This window comes from Miniopterus schreibersii, assembly GCF_964146895.1.
Source record: "Miniopterus schreibersii genome assembly, chromosome: 12".
In the NCBI taxonomy this organism is placed as follows: domain Eukaryota; kingdom Metazoa; phylum Chordata; class Mammalia; order Chiroptera; family Miniopteridae; genus Miniopterus; species Miniopterus schreibersii.
This window is the reverse complement of record NC_138112.1, coordinates 67,236,843-67,258,991: the sequence shown is the minus strand read 5'-3', so window position 1 is coordinate 67,258,991 and position 22,149 is coordinate 67,236,843. Positions and strand designations below refer to the sequence as shown.

The 22,149-nt window shown below is 59.8% G+C and overlaps 1 protein-coding gene across 10 annotated transcripts in view; it reads right to left on the bottom strand.

The window, feature by feature from the left end:
- Nucleotides 1-17,968, bottom strand: part of MYRF (myelin regulatory factor) — a 33,680-nt gene extending 15,712 nt beyond the window's left edge. For 9 of the 10 annotated variants that reach the window (XR_014000082.1, XM_081155596.1, XM_081155601.1 and 6 more), the window contains exons 1-6: nucleotides 17,814-17,968; nucleotides 5,572-5,659; nucleotides 5,107-5,370; nucleotides 2,485-2,546; nucleotides 1,295-1,574; nucleotides 75-325 (exon numbers count right to left, since the gene is read on the bottom strand). Coding sequence is in view for 9 of the 10 variants with exons in the window: in XM_081155596.1 (XP_081011722.1) it covers nucleotides 75-325; nucleotides 1,295-1,574; nucleotides 2,485-2,546; nucleotides 5,107-5,370; nucleotides 5,572-5,659; nucleotides 17,814-17,859 (991 nt within the window). In the remaining variant the exon portion in view is untranslated. The remainder of the gene's footprint in view (nucleotides 1-74; nucleotides 326-1,294; nucleotides 1,575-2,484; nucleotides 2,547-5,106; nucleotides 5,371-5,571; nucleotides 5,660-17,813) is intronic. The other variant, XM_081155597.1, reaches the window with a different exon arrangement.
- Between the last annotated feature and the right edge of the window lie 4,181 nt (nucleotides 17,969-22,149).

Here is a 22,149-nt window from a genome sequence, read left to right as displayed (position 1 = left end):
TATGTGGGCCCTGGGCTCCCCTCCCCAACTTGAAGGGTCCGCCCCCTGCAGGGTCCAGCAGGCCAGCTATGTACCTGGTGAGGGTGCACCTGGCGGGTGCCAAGGCGGTGTCTGGACCCGGGCGATGCTGAGGGGCAAGGAGCCAGGGCCTGGTGAGAGTGGGCCCTGGGGAGGCCAGGGTGGAGAAGGGGCTCGAGGGGGGTGCGTAGGCAGGGCTGTCACGGTCCCAGGCTCCTGTTTGATCATTCCATTCAGCATCTGGGCATTGAGGGTGTTGGGGGGCGATTCGGAGTGTTTCCTCTTCTTAGAGGGGTGTGTGGGGAGCCTGGAAAGTCAGAGATGTGCGCCATGGGGGGCTGGCTCCCTTTGAGCCCCCTTCCCCTGGGCAGTACCCACCCTCCCCTCTCCACCCTGCTGCTGGAGGATATACCCAGCCTGGAGAACACCTCCTCCAGGAAGCCCATGTGCTTTGCCTCCTCAGAGCTCCCCCATCACTCTGTGTTGTCATTCCCTGTTTCTGTCACTCTGCCCTACCCCCAAACTGTGGAATCCAGGAGGGCAGGAGCCACACCTGACTTGTCTGTGTGTCCCCATCACACCTGACAAGGGGCCTGGCACACAGAGTGCTCAGAACTGTTGGCGGAGTGAAGAAGTCCGTCCCTTCCCTGTGCTGCCACTCTCAGTGTCACCCTCTATAGTGAAGGCTCTCTGGAGAGCAGCCTCCGAGGTTAGAAACAAGCCACAGAGGGCCTGGGGGCTGAAGATTTGGGGGCCTGCACAGCACCCCTTTTCTTCTGGTTGACAAAAAGTTTTGGCAGTGGAATGTTTCCTTGAACTACATCTTTCATGAAATCTCAGTGTGTAGAACATAAAAAGACAATTCTGTAGGTTGGGGTCAAACCGGGGACCTTGGATCTACACCTGGTACCTCCTCAAAAACTGAGGATGCCATGAAATGGCTGGAAAGTCGCTGGTGTTGGGGTAACAGCACAGCCAGGTTCAAATCTTGATACTGGCCTTCCCGGCTCCATGACCTGGGCAAGCATTTCCCCTTCTTGGAGCCCCAGGTTACCCATGTGGGCCACGGGGGTGGCCATGTCCGCCAAGCACTTGGCCATGCTGGAAATACCTGCTGCCCTGCTGGGCACATGAGGACATATGCTGACCCCATGTCCTGGGGTCAGAGCCTCTTGCCCTTCCTGGGTTCATCCCTGTCCCCACCTCCACCTGTCCTGCCTGCCGGTCCCTGACCCCCCACCTCATCTTCCCACCCTGGGGCGCTGCCCAGCCTTACTCAGCTCCATGTTGCTGCAGCAGCTGGTGCAGCATCTGGGACTGCTGGGTGTGGTGCAGGTCGGCGGGCACCAGCCCCTGCCCCATGGCAGCGTAGGGGGGCATCGGGGGCTCCGCCTTCATGTACAGGTCCCGCTGTAGGACGGGGTAGTGAGGTGGGGGTGGCGGGGGCGGCGGGGGGCCTGGCAGGTGAGCTGGGGGTGGGGGCAGGTGCTCCAGGCGGGAGGGCCCTCCCACGTGGCACAGGGTCTCAGGGGTTATGGTGCGCAGGAGGTGGGGGTCTGTGGGAGAGAAGGGGAGTAGGCATCAGAGACTGCCCTGGGCACCAGCTCTCCCGTGGCCCACCTCTGCAGGGTCTCCTGATTCCCACCCTCCTGGGCCAAGCCTGGGAGCTGCCCTCCCACCAACCCCATGTGGGAGGAGGGTTGGGCAGCCTAGAGGCCTGGGCAGGGAGGCGAGCCTCGGTCCAGGGGGTGGGCAGCCTTTTGCCCCATTTTAGCCTGTTCCTTCCCCTGGCTGGGCTGGGAAGCTGCTCCCCGGGGCAGGTCCCACATCCCCAGATTCTCCGAAGCTCCTCTCAGGGCTGATCCTCCCCTGGGCCTCAGGAAGGAGTCTCCTGAGACCCCCAGTGCAGTCCAGTGGCAGCACCCTCCCTCCGGCAGCCCCTCTACCAGGCTCCCAGGGGCCAGCCCCCCAGCCTGAGGGGGGAGGCCCCGCTCCCTTTGTTCCCCAGGAGGCATTCCAGAGATGGTTTTGGTAAGATAAACAGAACTCTTGACCCCTCTCTGGCTGTGGGGAGACTGCTGCCCGTGATCCTTCTGCTCTTGGCCACCTGGGGGCCACAGCACCCCTGAGCACCCCCCAAGTAGAGGCAGGCCTGGCAGCTGGTGAGGCCTGTGCTGCGGCCCGGGCCTTCCCCAGCCGTCCACTTACCCCCGAAGGGCGCATCCATGATGGCGCCGGCAGGCAGGCGGGTGGCATCGCCGGCAGGGACACTTGCTCAGGGGCAGGGCCAGGCTCCCCACCCGCCAGTGGGGAAACAATAGCCAGCGCTGGGAGTATTTGACCAGCGATAATCTGGGCCTGTTGGGCAGCGAGGGCCCCCTCCCTCCCGTGCTCCCTCCCTCCGATAAGGCCGCCCCAACCACTTGCCCAAACCCCAGAGGGGGAGGGCGTGCCCGCTGGACTCACCATTCACCTGCTGGGGGGAATAGGCCTCGGAGCCCGAGTCTGGGGGAGAGTCAGGCAGCGTGCTGCGGGAGAGGGGGGGCTGTTGGGAGGGCAGCTGAGACGCTGCCTTCAGGCTGAGCAGCTCCTCTGTGGGGCAGCGCTCCAGGCACCCCAGAGCTGGAGGCATCGAGGTCTCCTCACTCCCACCAGTGGGGCACTTCGCTGTGCCAGTCACCTTGGGGTGCCTGGCAGTTGTTGGGGGGGAGCCCTGGGCTCCTGCCCAGCATCCCCTCAGACCTGCTGGGCACTTGGGGGCCAGTAACCAGGGTCCCTGATGATGCCACAGGCATTCAAGGGCTCTGTCCCCAGTCTGAGGGCCCAAGTCTGCTCTTCCCTTGCTATGCCCACGGAAGCCCCATTTCCTGGAAACACAGTGTCCTAGGGGGCTGGATGGGTCACTAGGGGGACCGTCCCACCACGGGCAGGTGTGGACTGGGCAGGGAGCCAGCTCGGCTGGGCCTCGGTTTATTCTTTTCTTGCCGGTTTTGTTTTTATCAGTGGTTCAAGCAAAAGAACAAACTCAACCCTGAGAGGCCAGCACGTCCCGCAGGAACCCGACTGGTCCAGTGAGGGGGAGAATGTGGCCACATGGGGACCCACTCTTTGGCCATCCTTGGTCCCCACGTCTGGAGAGACTTCCCACTGTGTGCCCAGCCGTCATGGATGCAGCCTAGAGCTGATCTCAGAGTGCCCATGCTCCCCTAGACAAGCCATCTCCCCAACCCCACCAGCTATGTGAGGATGCTGGAAAAAGTATGAAGTGATGGGAACTGAACCCTCCCTGTGGCCCTCACTGCTGACCAGGCCTCTCCAGCTCCACGTCTGTCATTGTCTGTCATCTCCTGCCTGCTCCCTACACTTCCCTGACAGTGGCCTTGGGTTTCTCTAGTCTGTCAAGGTCTTTCACACACTCCGATCCCTGCAATCAAATGCCCAAGTCCACAGGACCTCGTGTTCTCTCCTTTCAACTCCTTGAGGTGCTCACTAGTCCTCCATGTGGTGATTTATTAATTGATAACTTCCTCCCCAACGAGACTGCAGGATCCACAGCTGGAGGGACCTGTCTGTCTTGTTTACCATCTAGAGCAGGGCCAGGCAAGGGTGGGGCAGTGAAGGCCCAGGCCACAGAGGCCCCGTGTGGCTCTGGACAAGCCCCTTCCCTCTCTGGGAAATGACCTCCTGTGCCATTAGAATCCCGCTGTGAGGACCAGGGGAGCCCTCCTCAAAGGCCAGATACAGGGGCCAGCTGAGGTGCTCACACAAGCATAGGCACGGGGTCCAGCAGCGGGCACCCAGCCGGCACAAAGCTCTCCTCCCTCCTGCCTTCCCTTTGGGGTCTGTGGCTTCGTGACTGCCTCTCAGCCTCAAGCAGCTCACCCCTGACACTCCAGCTCCCCTCTGCTGCCCAAGCCCTGTAATCCAGGAGACAGCTCAGTCCCCCCAGCGCCGCCTCCCTTTATTTCCACAGTGCCTAGAGGGGAAGCGTTTTGGGCTCGCTTTACAGAGAAGTCACTGAGGCCCTGACCGAGGTGGTGGTTACTGAGCTGTCTGACAGGTGTCATGCTCCCAGCACTCAATTAGTCTTTCTCTCAGAGACCGGGTCCCTGTCCCCGGCTAGGGAACCCAGAACTTTCTCTGAGCCCCTCTAAAGACTTTCCCCATGAGCATGTGTCCATGGGCAGCTGGCTGGGCTGGCTGGCGGTCACCTGGAACCTTTGGTCACAGCCAGACCCAGGCTGAGCCCTTGAGTCAGGCTGTTGATGTGGACTCATCATGGAAGCTGGGAGGCTGTCTTGGGTGGACTATCAGGCACCACGTCTGCACCATCAGCCAACTCCTTGCGGCCACAGCAAATAGTGGCTCAGTGCACGACTGAGTGGATGGAGCTGGCTCGGTGAGGGGAGTCTGCGCGCCTGGGTATGTGCACACGTGTATAGGGGTGTATGCGTGTGTAGATGTGTACTCGTGTAGGTGGTCCCGTGAATGTAAACAGTTCTGGCCTCTGGTCCCAGCCCCTCCTGAACACAGCTCCCCTTTCCACACAGCTCTCAGAGGTTTTTCTTTTCTTTTTTCTTTCCTTTCTTTTGAATCCTCACCTGAGGATATTTTTCCATGGCTTTTTCAGAGAGAGTGGAAGGGGGGGAGAGATAGAAACATGGATGTGAAAGTGACGCACCAATTGGTTGCCTCCCACAAACGCCCCAACAGGGGCTGGGGATCGAGCCTGCAACCGAGGTACGTGGCCTTGGCTGGAATCGACCCCGGGACCCTTCAGTTCCTGGGCCAACGTTCTAACCACTGAATAAACCGGCTAGGGCTCAGAGGTTTTTCTAGCACTTCTGTCAGCCCTCATCACTCCCCTGCTCAGAACCCCCCATGCTGCCCACTGCCTCAGAACAAGGCCACAAGTCCCTCCTCAGCCTGGCCCTAGTCCTACCCCAACTTACCTGCCCACCAAGCACCCCAATGACCACTGCCAGGCCTTGGCCAGCTCCTCCCAGGTCCATAGGCACTGGCCCCATGCCCTGCCTGCCACTGGGCCTTGTATCTAATCTGCCCACCATGCTCCCTGCCCTCACTCACCCTGGGGCATACGGAGCCTTGGGCTCTGCCTTGATGGGGGGCCCAGAGCCCCCCAGGAAGGGCTTGGGAGCGGTGCCCATGCCATTGTTGTTGTTGCAGTTGAGCGGGGTGCTGTAGGTCGGGGGTGGAAGGGGGCCATGGCGCCCTGGGGAGGGTCCACCCCCAGGGGGGCTCAGGTGGTGGACCCCGCTGGAGCCGGGGATCACTGGCTGCCCGTGGGTGTAGGAGGCGGTACTGGCTGAAGCAGAGATGTCAGGGAAACAGCTGCGGAGAAGGGGGGAAGCTCAGCGCCAGCCAGGACCCCAGCCCCTCCCTGGGCCCCACCGGAAGGGCAGATGGCAGAGTAGTCAGCCACTGGGAAAGGACCAGGGGCCGCTTTCAGAGGTGGGGCCCTGTCACCTCCCAGGTGAAAAGTGGAGGCCAGAGGGCCTGGGGGCGGAGCGAGGCTGTCCTGGGGCCACTCACAGGTCGGAGGCATCCTCCTTGCTGATGTACTCCTCCAGGATGCTGGTGTCTATGTTGGAGGGCTCCAGGGCACCGTTGATGTCGTGGCCTGCAGGGAAGGGGCAGATATGAGCTCAGGGACTGGTGCAACTTCCCGAGACTCCTAGGCCTCTGGGCTCAGCCCTCCAACTGTCCCCAGGCAAGGCTGTCCAAAGCATGTGCCCTCCCCATCTGTGTACCCATCCCTGTGGGGCAGAGCCCTTCATCGTCCACCATTGGACACCCCTCCTAGGAGGCACTGACCTCCGCCAGCCCACAAGGCCACCTGGAGTCTCCAAGGAGGGGAGGGGACCACAGCAAAGATCTGGGACAAACAAGCAGCTTCCTTCCCTCCAGGCCCCTTTTTAGCTTCCTCACATGAGCAAGTCCCTTCCTCTCATATATAAAATGGGGTAATTGTCCCCGTCTCATGGAGTGCTATGAAGACCAAGCAAGACTGCTCAGTGGATGCCCACCACTCCCGATGACTCTGACCCGCCCTGTTCAGTAGTCAGTTCCAATGGCCCAGCTGCTGGGCACCTGGGAACATGAGGCCTGGTTGGGCTGGACCACACATCCTGGGGGGGCCCATGGGCTGGGGGAGCCTCCTGCACCCCACACCCCAGCTGCAGAGGGAGAAGGCATCAGAAACAGGAGTGCCCAGCCCAGTTCACTCTCATTGCATATGCCCATCATTCCGTAATGGGGCTGGGTGCTTAGCCCCCGTTTTGCAAAGGTGAGAGGCCCAGAGAGGTAAGGGCTCACCCTGACTTCATAGCGGTGAAATGACGGTGGACTGGGCTCTGGTCCTCCGCCCGCCCTCTCCTGGGCCCTCCTAGTTGGCCCCAGCTCCAGGGAAGGGAGGGACTCACAGAAAAGGCGGCCCAGTGCTCTTGGGCATCAGCGGGGAGGAGAGGGGGAGGCGCTGGCCTTTCCCCTCCCAGGGTCACCTTGTGGGGGGGGCAGAGGGCGGGGTGATAAGGGGGCTGACGTGAGAGATGCGTCAACTCTGATAATGGAGGACGGCCCCACCCACACTGCTGGCCAGGGCTGGCCAGCCCCACTGAGGCAGAAGGCACCCTCCCACTGGCCCTGGAGCCCGAGTCTGGGGTCTGCACCTTGTGCTCCCTCCCCCGGTAAGCCTGCGAGCAGAGCTCAAAAAGGTCCAGGAATAAATACTGGCTCACCTACTCCCTACTGTGTGACACTGGGCAGGCCACACACCCTCTCTGTGCCTCAGTCTCCTCATGAGTAAAATGGGGACATGAACTGCTAACACTTTACAGTCTCGTTTTGAGCATGAAACAGGTTAAGGTATGCAAGGTGCCTGGCACAGAGTGGGTGCTCAGCAAATGGAGCAGCTGACTTCACTTCCCAGTCCCTGGAGCCCTGGGGTCCCCAGGAGCCCCCACCCAGGCCCCTCCCCGGCCCTGGCCGGCATTTCAAGAATGCTGAGCCCCGCTTAGGTGATTAATGAAGGCTAAGCCCTCCTAGGAGTCACGAGCTGCCTGGGACAGGCCCTCCTGCTCCCCCACCCCTGGCTCACTGGCCGGGAACAAGGGACACCCACCGAGCACGGCCAATGGCTGTCCGGGGCCCTATGTGGCCAGGGCCAGAGGAGCTTCTGAAGCCAGGAATGACCAGTCTGCATGCTGAAGTTCTAGAACCCCCATCTACACTCTGGCCCCCAGCCCATCCTTCCCTATTAACCGAAGGTCCCGTTGATTGAGCGCCTACTGTGTGTCAAGCACTTTTGGAGCCAAGTACATAAATAATCACAGGAGCTTATTATATGCACGGCACCCCAAAGGCTCCTCGGGTAGTGTGACAATCTTCCCAACCTGTACCAGTGACAATGATGGTGACAATGATCGCTCATCTGTCTGCCTGCCTGCCTGCCTGCCAGGCCCTGCACTACTCTAAGTGCTTCGTGAGTTTACCTCCCAATCACTCTGCAGGCTTGGTGGTATTAGCATCATTCCCTTTGTGCAGAGAGGTCAAGTCTCCTGCCCAAGGCAACACAGCAAGGGGGAGTCAAACCCAGGTGCTGGGGCCTGACTACAAGTGGGAAGGTGTGGTTGGTGGTTACTGGGCTGTTCCACCTGATGGGGGGGGTGGGGGGGCTCCTGAGGGAGGGTGGAACACAGGAGACAGAGACAGAGAAGGAGAGGGCACAGGAGTGCAGCGCACCCTCCCCCGGCTGCTGAAGCTGCAGGTTTTACAGACTGAACTTGGAATCTACAGTGAATGATGGGGTGGCGGAGTCATGGTGCTGCTATCTATAACAGGCCAGGCCCTCCTTCCCCTCCTCCCCTGGCCAGGAGTGTTCCTAATCACCCCTAATCCTCCTGCCCACCTCCCCCAGGATAGGGGGGCCTCGGCACAGGCATCCTGGGAGACCCTAACAAGAACCAGATGTGGCTGGGGGGAGGAGAGACCCTCCCGTGCCAGGGGCCGGGTGGACGGAGGAGGGAGGAGAGGGCCACTGGGGCAGGATGGGGGTGGGCCAGTGGGTGGGAGAGAAGTTTAAGGTTTGGGGGTTGGCGGGCCTCCTGAGGAACACTGGCCCCACATCTTCTCTTTCTCTGGGAGCATTCGAGGCTTGCCTGGTTTTCTCCCCACACAGCCCGCCTGGCCTAAAGGGTCCAGCCACTGGGCAGATGCCCCAGCCTGCCCCACGAACCACACTGCAGATTTCTAACCAAACACCCTAGGAGGACAGTCTGGGGGTCAGGATTCCTGAGGCTGGGGCAGAACCCCCAAGAGCCCAGGAGGAAGGCAGGGCCCCTGGGCACACTCTTGGGGGTCTCCCTCCCCCACGGTTCCTGAAAGAGCACTGGAACGTTGTTGAGCCAACAACAGATACCTGTCAGCAGGAAACTAATTTTGTCTTCTGCTGATCTTCAAGGCCTCCCTGGGAGGTGGAGAGGCTGCCCATGGTGGCACAACCAGAACATGGTACCACCAGGTCACAAACCAGCATCCCTGCCCTCCCCCTCCTCAAACCCTCAACAACTTCCTGTTGCTCGGGATGACTAGAGCCCTCCGTGGTCCAAGGCTGGGCAAGGTCGGCCCCCTGCCTGCCCCTGACAGCCTCCTCCCTGCCTAGTTTTCCTCCCTGCAACTCTCCATGGTTCAGCCCCTACCTCATTACGGCCTGGGAAAAACATCCCTGCCCCGCCCTGCTGTGAACATCAGGGCCTTTGCACATGCCAGAGAAAGCCCACTCCTAAGCGCTCTTCAGGTTTTGGCTTAAATGTAAGTTCCCCCAAGAGGCCATCTCTGGCTCTCCCATCCTCTTGGCGGTGGCCTCCTTTCTATTTTCTCATTAGGCTCTTCGCTCTCCTGCTTGGTACAGACATCACAGGCAGGTGGGGGACCTGTCGCTGCCCACCCACTGCCCACAGCTCACACTCCCCGAGTGGTCATTGTGCCCAACGTCACAACGCACACTTTACACAAGTCATACTTAATTCTCGTAATGACCCTAAGGGGAGGTAGCTTACTTGTTCTCCGTTTTACAGATGAGGGAACTGAGGCTCAGGAAGGATGAATGTCTTGCCATCCCTTGCAGATGTGGGAGCTGGGCTGGGCCCCGCCCTGTTCTGTCTCCCTAGGATCTAAGCATCTAAGCCCTCAGTAGGCACTCAATAAATGTTCACGGAATGAATGAGCAAAGTGGCAAGCGGGACACTGGAACCAGGCCTGTCTGGGTCTGGGGACCTCGGCCAGGCTGTGCTGTGGTCAGGAGCCAGGGCTAGACAGGGCCCCTCCAGGTACCGTCCCTGCCCTGCTGAGCCATGCACCCCACATGCTTCTCATTAATTAGGTCCTTTATTACCTGCTCTTAACAGGATCCAGACACTGCCCCTTCCCAGGCAGGCTGGGATCGGGGCTGTGGGAAGGAAGCCCCTTCCCCTCCTCTTTCTTCCTCCCTTTAAGGCCACTGAGCTGGGCAGAAGGGAACCCAAGGGACATGAGCCAGGTGCGGGATGAGGGCGGGTGGGGGCCCAGGTGGTCCTCCACCCTGAACCCCTCCCTCCTCCCCTCCTCGTGCTCATGCCCATCCCCTCCCCACCAGCTGTGGCCACTGGCTGAGTCTCGGCCATTGTCCTGGGGGACGGGGGAGGGTGGGGACCCGGCACAGTGGGTGGCTTGTGCCCTGCCCACACCCTCCCCCCTGCCCGTCAATGGGGCACTTGTCAATTCATGCCCCAAACATGGCGGAAATCCCGTCAGCCACGTGGCTGTGGGCAGGGCAGACCAGGGTCTGAGGATGCTGGTCAGGCCTAGCTCATCTGAACCTGGGGACAACAGGACACGAGGCCCAAGCCTGTGCCCCTGCTGTGCTGAGTGTCCACCCCTGGTATTGGAACCTGAGGGGCATCCTGGCTCCAAGCAGTGGCAGGGGGCCAGGGCAGTAGTGGTCAGGGGACTGCCCACCTTAGCACCCCCATGATGCCCTAAGGTACCCCTAGGGTCAAAGAGGCCTGGCTGCTAATGTGGCACCCACGCCACACCCCCTTCAGAGCTGTGTGACCCTCAGCAAGTGACCTGTCCCCCCTGGGCCTGGCTTCCTTCTCTGTCAGTGGAGCAGGGATCACAGCATCTTCAGTGAGACGGTGGGACAGCGCCTCACCCCCTGGAGGCCACTCCTCAATCAACATGAACTGCTCTGTTTCCATCTCTCTTGGGACCCACACCTCCTTTCCTGCCCAGCTGTCCCACTGTCCCCCATTCCTCTCTACCTTACGGCACACTGGCTCCAGGGACCCTGAGGGGCCTTGCGCCTTCTCCTGAGCCCCTCTGAGGCATGGCCAGTGCCATGCTGTTATGCTGGCACATGCACAACACAGTCCAGCGCCCAGGCCTGGGCTCCAGCCACCCCCAAGGGTCAGCCCTCTGCGACGGCCTGCCTGCTGCAGCAACCCCTCCTCAGTCACCCGTCACAGAGAGCCCTCGCGCTGTGGCTTGTCTCCCAGTATGGACTGAGCCCATCAACATGTCCCAGACTAGTTCACACTAGGACAGGGCACAGTGGGCTCTCACTTCCTTTAGTTTGGACTTTCTATCTCTATTAATGTGATCTATGATTAATAGGATAACTGCTAGCTGTCTCTGTTTCAGGCTTCAACTTGTGACCAGAGTCTTCTCACTTAAAATGCCTTCAGGTCAGACCCCTGACTTTGTAAGCTACCCCTTGCATCTCTGCAACAAATCCCATTACCCTCGGGCTGACTGACAAGGACACGGCTCTTGAGTCAGTCATCTGGTCCTTAAATCTGAGCCACAGTTGTCTTTGTTCCCTCCCAACTTTTTGCTAAAAATACAGAAGATTCCTGCATTCTGCCTGCAGAGACCCACCTCCTCCAGGGAACCTGGAATCTTTGGCTACCCCTAGGCTATAGCTACGTTCCCCTCCAGGCCCCACATAGTTGCCACCCTCTGCCACCCTGTCCCAAGATGCTCTCAAGCCAGGTCCAACAGAACTGAGCCCGGCAGCTACCACCTGTTCTTAGGGAACCCACATTAGTCCCCAGGGACCTTTGCTTTGCTCTGGGGATCCCAGCCCTGTCTCCACAGTGCTGAGTTAGCTCCCACCTGATGCCCCCCAGCCCTCTCCCACAGGGACCAGGGTAGGCAGGCCCGGGGAAGGTCCTTCCTCACAAAGGTGGGATAGAGACCCTGCAGCATGGGGTAAGGGCAGGTCCTCTAGGGTTACCCATGCCCACCTGTGTTCACACACCAGCATGTCCCACACTTATGTGTGTACACAGGGTGTACTCCCAGGCATGTATCCACTGGTAAGTACATGAGTATGCACATATGAACACACACATATACATGGTGGCACACCCCTCCCACACTGACACACACATGTACACATATCACCATACGTGCTCATTCATTTAAACAATTATTTATTGAGCATCTACTATGTGTCAGGGACAATGCTAGGCTCTGGTGATATAGCAGTAAACAAAATAAACAAAACCTGCCCACATGGAGCTGACATTCTAGAGGCAGAGTCAGATGACAAGATAAATCAGTAAAATCTATAGCATTTTAGAAGGTGACAGATGCTATGGAGAAAACAAAGCAGGGAGAGGGGGTTGGGGTGCAGGAAGAGCAGGGAGAAACTGTGATTCTAAGCAGGATGGTCAGGGCAGGCCTCACTGAGCAAAGACATAAAGAAGGTGAGCCACAAGGATATCTGGGAAGAGCAGTCCAGGTGGTGGGGAGCCAGTGCAAAGGCCCTGAAGCACGAGCATGCTTGTGCATACTCACATCTCAGCACATGGCACAGACTTGTACACTCATGCACACAAATGCTCACTGACCCAAAGGCAGGCCCAGGCCAACGCACCTCCCCATCAGCTCTAGCTGGAGCCAGATCTGAGAAAACTCCGTGTCAAGATCCCCAAGGGCTCTGATAAAGGCCGCAAGCTACCAGGAAAGGGGATGGGGATGGCCCTCACCCCACACCAGGCTCCAGGCCCCAGACCCCAGGAGGGAGAACCGCAGAGGAAGAAGAGAGCACAAGGGATTGAGAGATGAAGAGGGGGGCGAGGGAAGGCCACTGAGGGAGGGAGGGTCCTCGAACTCCACAGAGAGATGGAGGCTGTGGTTATGCATTACAGGGGCTGGAGGGATCTAGGGCAAGTGGTGGGTGAACTATTCCACTGATATGGCCTGGAGGCAGGGGGAGAACAGGATGTCTTGGAGCCCCCCGGCTCCGGACCCCACTGCCCCAACCCAGGGTTTTGTCCTTCCTTCCCTTCCTACTCCAGGCCTTGGCACTCTTGGGGTCTCACTGCTTATATCACACAACCTTGACCATCTGAGTGAGGGTTCTGAGGCACAGAGGGTAAGGGGCTGAATGGAAGTCACCCAGCACAGTCATCAGCGGTGACCAGGACCCTCGGCACGCAAAAAAGAGAGGCCCCCTTTCTGCCTCACTCCAGGCTGCCACCCAACTGTGAGCAGCTGCAGTTCAGAAGACCCAGGATCCTGTCCCAGCTCTGCTGTGGCCACCCTGAGTGAGCCTGACACATCACCTTCCTCTCCTGCCTCAGCACCCCATCTCAGAAATGAGGGGACAGCACCAGTACCTCCACTGATCTCCAGGTCTCCTGGGAGACAACATATGCAAAAACCTCAGGCCTGAGTGTGGCAGGTAAAGACAAAGGACAGCCAAGCCCCCTTCCCCTTGCCCACCTGCCCACCCCAACTTCCAAATCTCTGAGGTGGAGGGTCGGGTGGGCCTTGATGGAGTCACCAGGAACCAGGACCAGGCAGGGCCAGACCTGTCAGGGAGCATGCTCAACAAGGCTGAGAGTCTCCCCTTATTATTTGAATAAGTAGCCCAGAGAGGGTGAGGGGCTTTCCCAAGGCACACAGCGCCAGCCAAAGGCTCCAGGTCAAACTTGGGGGCACCAACCTATCCTGTGGACCAATAAATCCTCAAAGTGAGGACACAATGCCCACCAAGAGCCCGCGCTGTGGGGCCGCACTGCAATCCAGCCTGACATCTGCGGAGCATTACTCTGCCAGGCACTGTCCTAGCCCCTCACAGGCCCTCGCTCGCCTAATCCCCGAGAAACGCTGAGCGGTAGGCACTGTGACACAATTATATTCCCATTTTACAGAGGAGAAATGGAGGCACAAAGAGGTGCGGAGATACGCCCAGAGGAGCGTGGTGAGCAGCAGAGCTGGGAGCAGACTCCGCAGCACACCCAGCAAGTGCCCGGGACCCTTACATCATCCGACCCCTGCCCCCAACCCAGGGGCTACCTGCACAGGGGGGCAGGGGCTGGAGACTTTGAGGTGGGAGAGGAGGCCCCCCATATACACATTCAGGCTGGGAGGGAAACTGAGGCCCAGGGGAAGGGCAGTAAAGAGGAAGCGGGTGGAAAGGAAGGGCAGGCGGCCGGCTGGGGCGTGGCCACCCCATTAGTGATTCAGTTAATGATTTCTGCTCCCAGCCCTTATCAGGAGGGCAAAGTCCAAGGGCAGCAGCCAATCAGGGGCCCTGCTGGACTGTTACCCAGCAGCCTCTGCTTCCAGGGCCCCCCAAGTCCTGGAAGCCCTTGGGAGTCAGGGAGTGAGGGCCAGGTGCCCAGGGAGAGGCCATTCTGCCCAGAGCGGCCTGTCTTTCTCCGAACAGCCTGCTTGGCGCTGCCTAAGACCCCAGGGGGCCCTCTGCCCAGGCCCCAGACTCAGGAAAGGCCCTGAGGCCAGCAGGTGGGAAAGAGCCTGCCCCTCTCCCCTGGACAGACCGTAGGCCCTCCCAGAGAGCTGGCTTCCTGGGGTGGCCCCCCTCCTCTGTTCACATAGCTGTTGTTGCCTCCACTGACCCTGAGAACATTTCCTGGCCCCTTACCCCCTGTGTGGCCCGGGGTGTTGGAGAAAAGGGGATGAGTCAGACCACCCCCTCACCCCCCCGCCATTTCCCCTCCAGCTGGACTCAGGACCTTGTGAGGTGGGGCTGGGACAGGAGTCCTCCCAGGGGCTCTGCGTAGACCTAGGAGGCACCTCATTTCATTTCCTTAATAGTCAGGGGTCTGGCCGCCTCCCCTCTCCACCTGCTCCCTGGGTCAGACCGTGAGGCTGACATGGGGCACAGTGCCACCCATCACACACTCCGGTTCAGCCCCAGCCTCCCGTCCAGCATGGGTGTCCTCTCCAACAGTCATCAGGTCCTCCTGCCCTCTGGAGCAGAGACGCTGGTCCCCATAGGAAGGCCACCCAGGGGAGACAGCAGGGGCTGGTGTCAGCTCTAACACTGGCTAACTCCCTTCACTTGGAGCCCCGGTCTTGGCCCCTGGGAAAGGGGGGCAGTGTTAGGCCCCATCCCAGAGCTGGGTGGAGGGTGGCTTTCAAACCAGGATCCTGGTGCTCTAGGGGACCGGGGGGGGGGGGCAGGCCCTGTCTCCAGTGTATATATCTTATCCAGAGACCAAAGACAAAAGAGTTTGTCTTTGTTTGGTGGCTAAAAAGAATCCCATGGGAAGTTCCATCTCTGGTCCAACCCACCTGCCCACCACAGAGGGGACATGAGGCCAGAGGAGAGAAGTTACCAGCCCAAGCCACCCATCAGATCTGGAAAGAGTGAAAACCCAGCCTCCCACCTCCAGCCCTGATGGGGCTCTAGAGGCTGTGTGAAGGTCCCCCAACTTCAGTGCCCTTTTCAGTACCTGCTGGAAGCACAGGTCCCCTCAGTTTCTAAGGCTTTCTCCACAACCATCTGCTTTCGGGTGACACTGGCTGCTCACTCAAGCCCCACGTGCCCGAAATGAGGGGCCAGCAGCCTCCCCCTTCCATGCTCCTTTCCGGGCTGAGATGAGGCTCATCAGAGCTGAAGGTATCATCAAGGCCTTCTAGGCCCCCCCTCATCTTGTAGGTAAGGAAAGGGGCCGAGAGAGGGTGAGAGCTCTGCACAGGGTCACACAGCTCTCGGTGGCCGAGCCTTCACCAGAACCTCTAAGGTCCTGTTGGTATCCTCCGGCACTGCCTTGCCCTTGTCCCTGACCAGGCTCTGGGAGTTCAAGGCCCCAGTCGGTCCATGTGATGAGGAGTACACCTGCCACTGCAACCCTGTCACCTGCTGGGAGCCAGTGCATCCTGCCCCGAGGGTCCCCTCTCTGCAGGCCCTGTGCCCGCCGAGCTGGGCAACTGTAGCCTCCCTCCAGGGGATTAGCAGGGCAGTCACGGGGGCCCAGTTGTACCAGCCTCGAGGGGGCCGCCCTGTCCCAGACTCCCACCCGAGGCCCAAAGCACCTTAGCCTTTGGCCCACCACGTTGGGCGAGCACAGCTTGGCCCATCCACACGCACAAATGCACAGCCTCCCACCCCTGCACTTTTGTACGTACACTCAAGAGCACACCCAGGCCTCTGCACTTCCCGGAGCTCCCTAACACCCCCGCTGAGTCCATACACCACTGCCCACCTGAGTCCCTGCCAGGCTGTCCCCTCCCACGTGGCCCTGGAGACCCCTGCCCTCAGCGCCCACCCCACCTTCCCCCATTTTGGGCTCTGGGAACACTACTCCAGCCCCTGGCTCCCTGCAGGCCCTCCTCAGCGGGCAGCCCCACACCACCCCCTGCTCCCCACAGACATTCTTGAGTCTCCTCTTATCTCTCTGGAGGGAGCAGCACAGCCTCCCCGCCAGGCCAGCCGCATGGCTGAGTTGTGGCGTCAGCCTCCACCCCCCACCCAAAGCCAGGAGGGAAAGTTTGGCTCAGGAGACAGGGAGCCAGGGCCAGCCAGGCCCATCCCTGTGCCAGGGCCCAGGGTTCTGGGAGAGGAGGCTTGGGAATATCTGCAGGAATCAAGGGGGCCTGGCTCATGGGTTCTAGCAGGCTCAGGGCACCCCAAAAAAAGTACCCTACAAGCCAGGACTAGTCTCCTCTTCCTGCCTCTCCAGGGGCCCCTCGCTCCCATGAAGCCCCTCGAAGGCACCTAAAGGGCAAACAGTGTCTGGGGAAAGCGAGAACCCCCGGGACTGATGGGCTGCCAGGACTATCACCTCATTTAATTCTGTTCAAACCTGATTTCTTGGGTCTAGGTATGTTGGGGCGCCCAGAATCCTAGCATTGGGAGGCCTGGGGTTGGGGATTAGCAGGGCGGACTGCTTGGCAAGCAGGAGGTACAGAGGCTCCCGCCTCTAAGTCACAGAGAGGGAGAAACTGAGGCAAAGAAGGGCCTTCTCTCCCTCATGAGACCTGGGATCCGGGTACTGGGCTTGAAATGGAGGTCCTGATTCCAGGTCCTGTGGCCCAATAGCCCCAACACAGTGCCCCCTGGGTCACCCCAGCCCCCCAGGGGCAGGTTCGCACCACTGGAAGTTTCTGGATCACTGAGTTCTGGGTTCTGAATACACTGAGGAGCAGGGTGTAGGCTTAGGGACTGGGGAGAAGATAGGGCAGAGGCTGGGCTCCCCAGGTGGGTAGAGAGGGGCACAAAAGAAGCCAGAGGGTCTGGCAAGATGCTCCAGTGAGGTCTGAGAAGCGGTGGAGGCTGGGACATGTCAGCCTGCACCTCTGCCTCCCCCTCCCACACTCTGTCCCATCCCTCTTGAACCTAGCACCCAGGAGGAGTGTAGAGCCCTGGAGGAGGGGCAGAGGCTACTCTGGGAACTGAAAGGGGAGTGGGTCAGATGTTGGAGAACTCTAAAACCATTGCGTTGGGGGGTGGGGGGATAGAAGAAAATATTGGAAGGTGTGTGTAGATCCCAGCCCTGGGGAGGGCCCTTACAGGGTCAAGGTGAGGGGGCGAGGTCACTCTTGGGGTGGGGAGCACAACCAGAAGAGGCAAAGCTCCAGGGACAGGTGTGGGCACAGAACCCTCGGGAGGCTGGCAGGATGCAGCTCACAGCTTTGGGAGGGTCTCCATGTGGAAGTGGCTGGCAGTAGGAACACCAACTTCAAGGAGGTCCCAGGCCAAGGAGAGCATTCCGGGTAGGGAGTGGGGGTGGAGGGGTACAGTCCACTGAGGAGTGCTGGGGAAGGGTTCCCAGCCCCAATTAGGGGAGGGGTAGCTGCTTCAACGGGAATTACAACCTTGGGGGAGGGAGCATCCTTGCAGAAAGTGGGTGACAGTCTTCAAGGGGGTCCCAGTCTCAAGGAAGCACAGTGGGGAGGTCCCAGCTCCTAGGTGTCAGGCTTGGGGGGGAGGGCGCCAAAAAAGCACACCAGGGGCCTGGGTCTCTAGGTGGTGGTCCAAGCCTCTGGGGGGAACGCTGGGAGTGGGGTGCCAGCCTAAGAGGCATGGAAGATTCCAGCAAGTGTGCTGGGGGTCCAGGCCTGGGTGGGGTTCCAGAGAAGCACAGTAGAGGGCCCCCAGACTCTGGAAGGGATAAGTGCGCTAGGGGTGGGAGATGCCAGAATTTGCGGGGGGGGGGGGGTTGGGGGTGCTGCAGGTCCTGGAAGGCATGAAGGAGGACCGAGCATGGAAGGGACACAACTCCAAAGAAGCCCCCGGCTGGTGACTGGGAGCCGGGAACCCAACTTCAGCGGAGGTGGGCAGTGACCTCCGGGGACTCCCAGCCCTGGGAGCCAGCCCAGAAGTCCGGTGCCAGCCTGAAAGCGGGCCCCAGCCTGCAGGAGGCGTCCTGGGGGTTCCCAGCGTGGTGAAAGGGCGGTTGGGGGTCCCAGCCCTCGGGGAGGTCGGAGGGGGATTCCCAGCGCGGGGCCGGTCGCCCCGCCGGCCCGCGGTCCCTCACCTTCGAAGAAGCGCTGCAGCGCCTCCGTCTCGTCCACCACCTCCATGTCCGACCCGCCCGGCGCGCGCTACCAGCCGGCCCCGGCGCGCGGCATCGCCGGCGCGGCCCGCGCGACAGTCCCGGCTCGGCTCCCGCCGCGGTCCCACCAGCCCGCCGCCGCGCTCGCCCCGCGCGCCCCGCCCCGCCCCTCCCGCCCCGCGCCCCGCCCGCCGCGCCCGGCGCCCCGCGCCCCCTGCCGGCCGGCCCGCGCCGCAGCCCCACGCGGGCGGGGCGCGCGGCCCCCGGAGGCGCTGGCTAGGGGTCCTTCCCGGGTCGCGGGTAGCGGGGGACCCGGTGTCGTGCGGGGATGGAAGGGCGTACGGGTCGCCGGGGCTGGGGCTGGGGTCAGCGGCCACTCCCTGGCCCCTGGGGCAGGGGAAGACCGCAGGATTCTGAATCTTAGAGTTTTAGAACCAAACCTCAGAGACATCCCCCATTTCCTCTCCTCACCCACCCCACCCCAGCAGTAGTAATAGCAGCCAGCATTTAATGAACACTTGTTAAGTGCCGGCCTGCAGGGGTTATCGCATTTAGTCTCACAGGTACCCTACCAAGGGGACACTATTAGGTGCATTTTAGAGACGGGGAAACTGAGGCCCAGTGACAGTATGTGCTATGCGTGGAAGTGCTGTGGGGTGTAATTTCCTGGGATGGTGGAAATGTCGCCTGTGTTGTCCCATACGGTAGCCACTAGCCACATGTGCCTACCGAGCACTTTAAATGTGGCCATTTGAATAACTGAGGAACCGACTTCTCGATTTTATTTAATTGTAATTGGGTCAGATTTAAATAGTCGCCTGCGGCTGCAGCATTGGACAGCACAGGTCTAAGGGCTTCGAGGCGGCGAGGGTCAAAGGCGGCACTGAGAGCCAGGCGCTGGCTGACCTGGGGAGCTGCTCTGTCAGCACTGCCCTGTGCCGCAGGATGAGGCCCGAGGGTTTTACCTCCAGGTGAGTCCTATAAACCCACCTCTCTCATCCCTTTGCCTCCGCCCTGAGCGCCTCCTCATCTCGGTCCTGCCCTCTGCACAGCATCCCTCCTCACCGATCCCGACAACCCTCCCAAATCACTTTTTTAAAACCGTAAATCAGATCATGCCATTCTTTTGCTAAAACCTGTGGTTTCCCTTTGCACTCAAAACAGCATCCAGTGCTCGCTTCGGCAGCACATATACTAAAATTGGAACCATGCAGACAAGGTTAGCATGTCCCCTGTGGAAGGATGACACTCAAATTCTTGAAGTGTTCCATATTTAAAAACACACACACACACACACACACACACACACACAAAACAGTATATAAACCTCTTGCCCTGGTTCCCAAGGCCTCATATGATCTGTCCCTGTCTGGGCCACTGACCTCGGCTCCTACTTTTCTCTCCATTGCTTGCTATGTCACAGCGACCAAGGCCTCCTTGCCAACATTCAAAACATGCTGACTGGCTAGGCACATGCTGATCCATCTGGCCACAGTGCTCGTCCCCACATGCCTGGTTCCTTCTCAGTGGCTGGGTCTCAGCTCACACACCACCTCTCTGACGTCCTACCTAGAGCAGTTGCCCCTACCTAGGCCTCTCTCTCTTGCTGTAAAAGATTTTTATTTAGTGTTTTATTATTGTGCTCGCTCTAGAATGGAAGCCCTGTGAGGGTAAGAGATTTTTCTGGCTTGATCGCTGCTGTAGCTTCTGCACCAAGTACATTACCGGACACATAGTAGGTACTCAATAAATATGTGTTGAATGAATGGATGACGGCATTTTCAAACTGTGAACTCCTAGACCTGAGATCTTGGAAGCAGAGAATTCTGGAATCCCAGAGCCAGCGAGTCATCTCACTATGGATGGCTCAACTCGCAGCCTCTCAGGACCCTGCAAGTCAGAACCCAAAAAACCTATCACACTTTTGCTGTTTGACACATAGCAAAACAGGAACCGTGGCCCAGAGGAGTGGGAGGACCTGCAGGCAGATCAAGACACCAGCCTAGCCAGCCTGGAGCTCTCAGCTCTGCCAGCCAGTGGCCCCTGAGAGGAGGAGAGTGGGGACAAGCTGGGCTGCCCAGTGGGGCTGGGGTGAGAGCCTTCAAAGCTGCTCCCACCCAGACAGCCCTCCCCCTCCTCAGTGACCAGCCATGGGGGAGGGACGACCAGTGCCTGAGCCCCAGATGTGGCCCAGTCAGCAGGCCCATGGTGGCCGGCCCACCGAGGGGGGTCAATGCCATGACAGTTCTGGCGCTGGGGGAAGGGGGGCCCGGCTAGCGGGTGCCTCACAATGAGGTTTTGTCCCCGGGGGCCTCAAGCTGTTGCTCTTAGATATATAGAATGGGATTTTGCTGGAGGCCCCAGCTGTGCGTGCCCCCCCTGCAGGGGCAGGGCCGAGAGGGGGGAGAGGGCCACACTGAGGCGCCTGTTCTTTCCCAGCTGATACACCCCAGAGGTTTCTCTCCCTCTGCAGCCTCCCTTAAGACAATTGTCATTCTCTGCTCTGACTCTCCCCCACCCGGGTCAGGCTTGCCTGCGGACAAAGTAGACCCACCTACACCATGTGATTTTTTAAAGTGAATTTATTTTAGGAGTTGCCCAGGGCCCACTGGAAAACCAGCTTCTTCATAAGCCTCCCCCACCCACAGGTTTTTCAGTCATATCCCACGCGGTGCCAAAATGTCCATCATTCAAGGGCCATCCCCATGAGCTAAGCCTTGCCTGTCTTGGTCATCAAAGGGTGGGGTCTGGAAGAGATACGTCTATTTTATTCCCAACACTCCAACTCCTCTGGCTGGATTATTGTCTCTGGGTAGCCTTGAAGTTGGACAGGACAGGATGGAGCCTCCTGTTAATTCAGTGGGAGCTGGCCTGTTAGGGGTTCAGGCCCTGCCATCTCCCCTGACTCCATGAGGCCATGAGCAACTGTCCCCAGGGATTTTCATCTCTGGGCTGGGGGAAAGAGGTGGCTGAAATATCCCAGACTTTAGGGCTCAGCCAAGAATTAAGGCTACCATCTCCCAACTCACCCAGCTGGGGCAGAGTCCGGGGGTGGGGGTGGGACTGGTGAGGGAACCCCAGGGAGCCTTGCATTGCCAGGACCTTGAGGGGCCCATGCATGGGGAGGAGTTCCCCTCTGCACCCTCTCCCCACCAAGCCACAGTGGGTGAGGGATTGAGAACTCAGCCCAGGCCCAGCAGATGTGCTTCCCCTATGGCTGGCTCAGCCACTCCAAGGCCTGCCCTCTGGTCCTTACAGCCCTCATTTGTAAATCAGCCCATTATTCCTGCCTCACAGTGTATGTAGGTCAAGTGCCAGGAAAGTGATCAGTAAATGGTGCTTTCGACGGTTCAGGTCAGGTCCCAGCGTCCAGTGTTGGCCCCTGAGTGGCAGCAGGGCCAGGAGGAGGCAGCAGGACAGAAGGCAGACCTGGCGAAAGGGAAGCAGGGGCTTAAGGGTTAATGAGTAACCAGCTGGAGGCCAGCCCAGGAGAGGGTGGGGCTTAGTCAACTGGCCAGACCTCCCTACCACAGGACTCCCGGCCTCCCATGGGCCTCTCCAGCCCTGGCACCCACCCATCTTACTTAGGAAGCCCAAAGGGTGGTGAGTGGGAACCCAGACAGTCATTGAGGCCAGGGGCACAGCTTCCCTTGGCTAGGGCGAGAGAGGACGCCTGGGGCTGGGGCCCTTATGCTCTCTCCCACCTTCCTCCAAGCTGAGACGGAGGGGCCATACGAGCATCCAGAGTGGGCGCTAGGGGGTGGAGTGCCACTCCTCTAGCCTCTCCCAGAATTGCCCCTCAGGAGAGCCTCTCTGCTGGCTGTGTGACCTTGGGCAAACCACCCAACCTCTCTGGCCCTCAGTTGCTTCTACTTCTGCTCCACTAACTGAACAGGATAATTTGCAAACTGAATGAGACCATAGGGTGGAAGAAACACCAGAGTCCTAGGCTGGGAGGGCTGGCTTCTAGCTCTAGATCTGTCCCTACCACCTGAGTGACTGTGAGCAGGTCCCTTATCTAGACTTTTTCCTCTTCTGTTCAGAGAGGCCTTGAGTGAAGACAGACCCATGCCTGTCCCGAGCCCCTCGCCAAGTAGAGTCACTCTGGACTCACAGGTGGGGCGCAGGGTTTAGGGAAAAGTAGGTCAAGGTTAGGTCAAAGCTTGGCTGGGTCAGTGCCTGGGCCAGACCCCCCTCAGGGCCGGACTGGCTGGAGGAACAGCGCCACCTGCTGTGTGGAGAGGGCTGGACATGGGGATGGCAGGAGGCCCAGGTGCCTACCCTCCCTGTCTCTGCAGCTGCTCCCCAGGTCCTACTG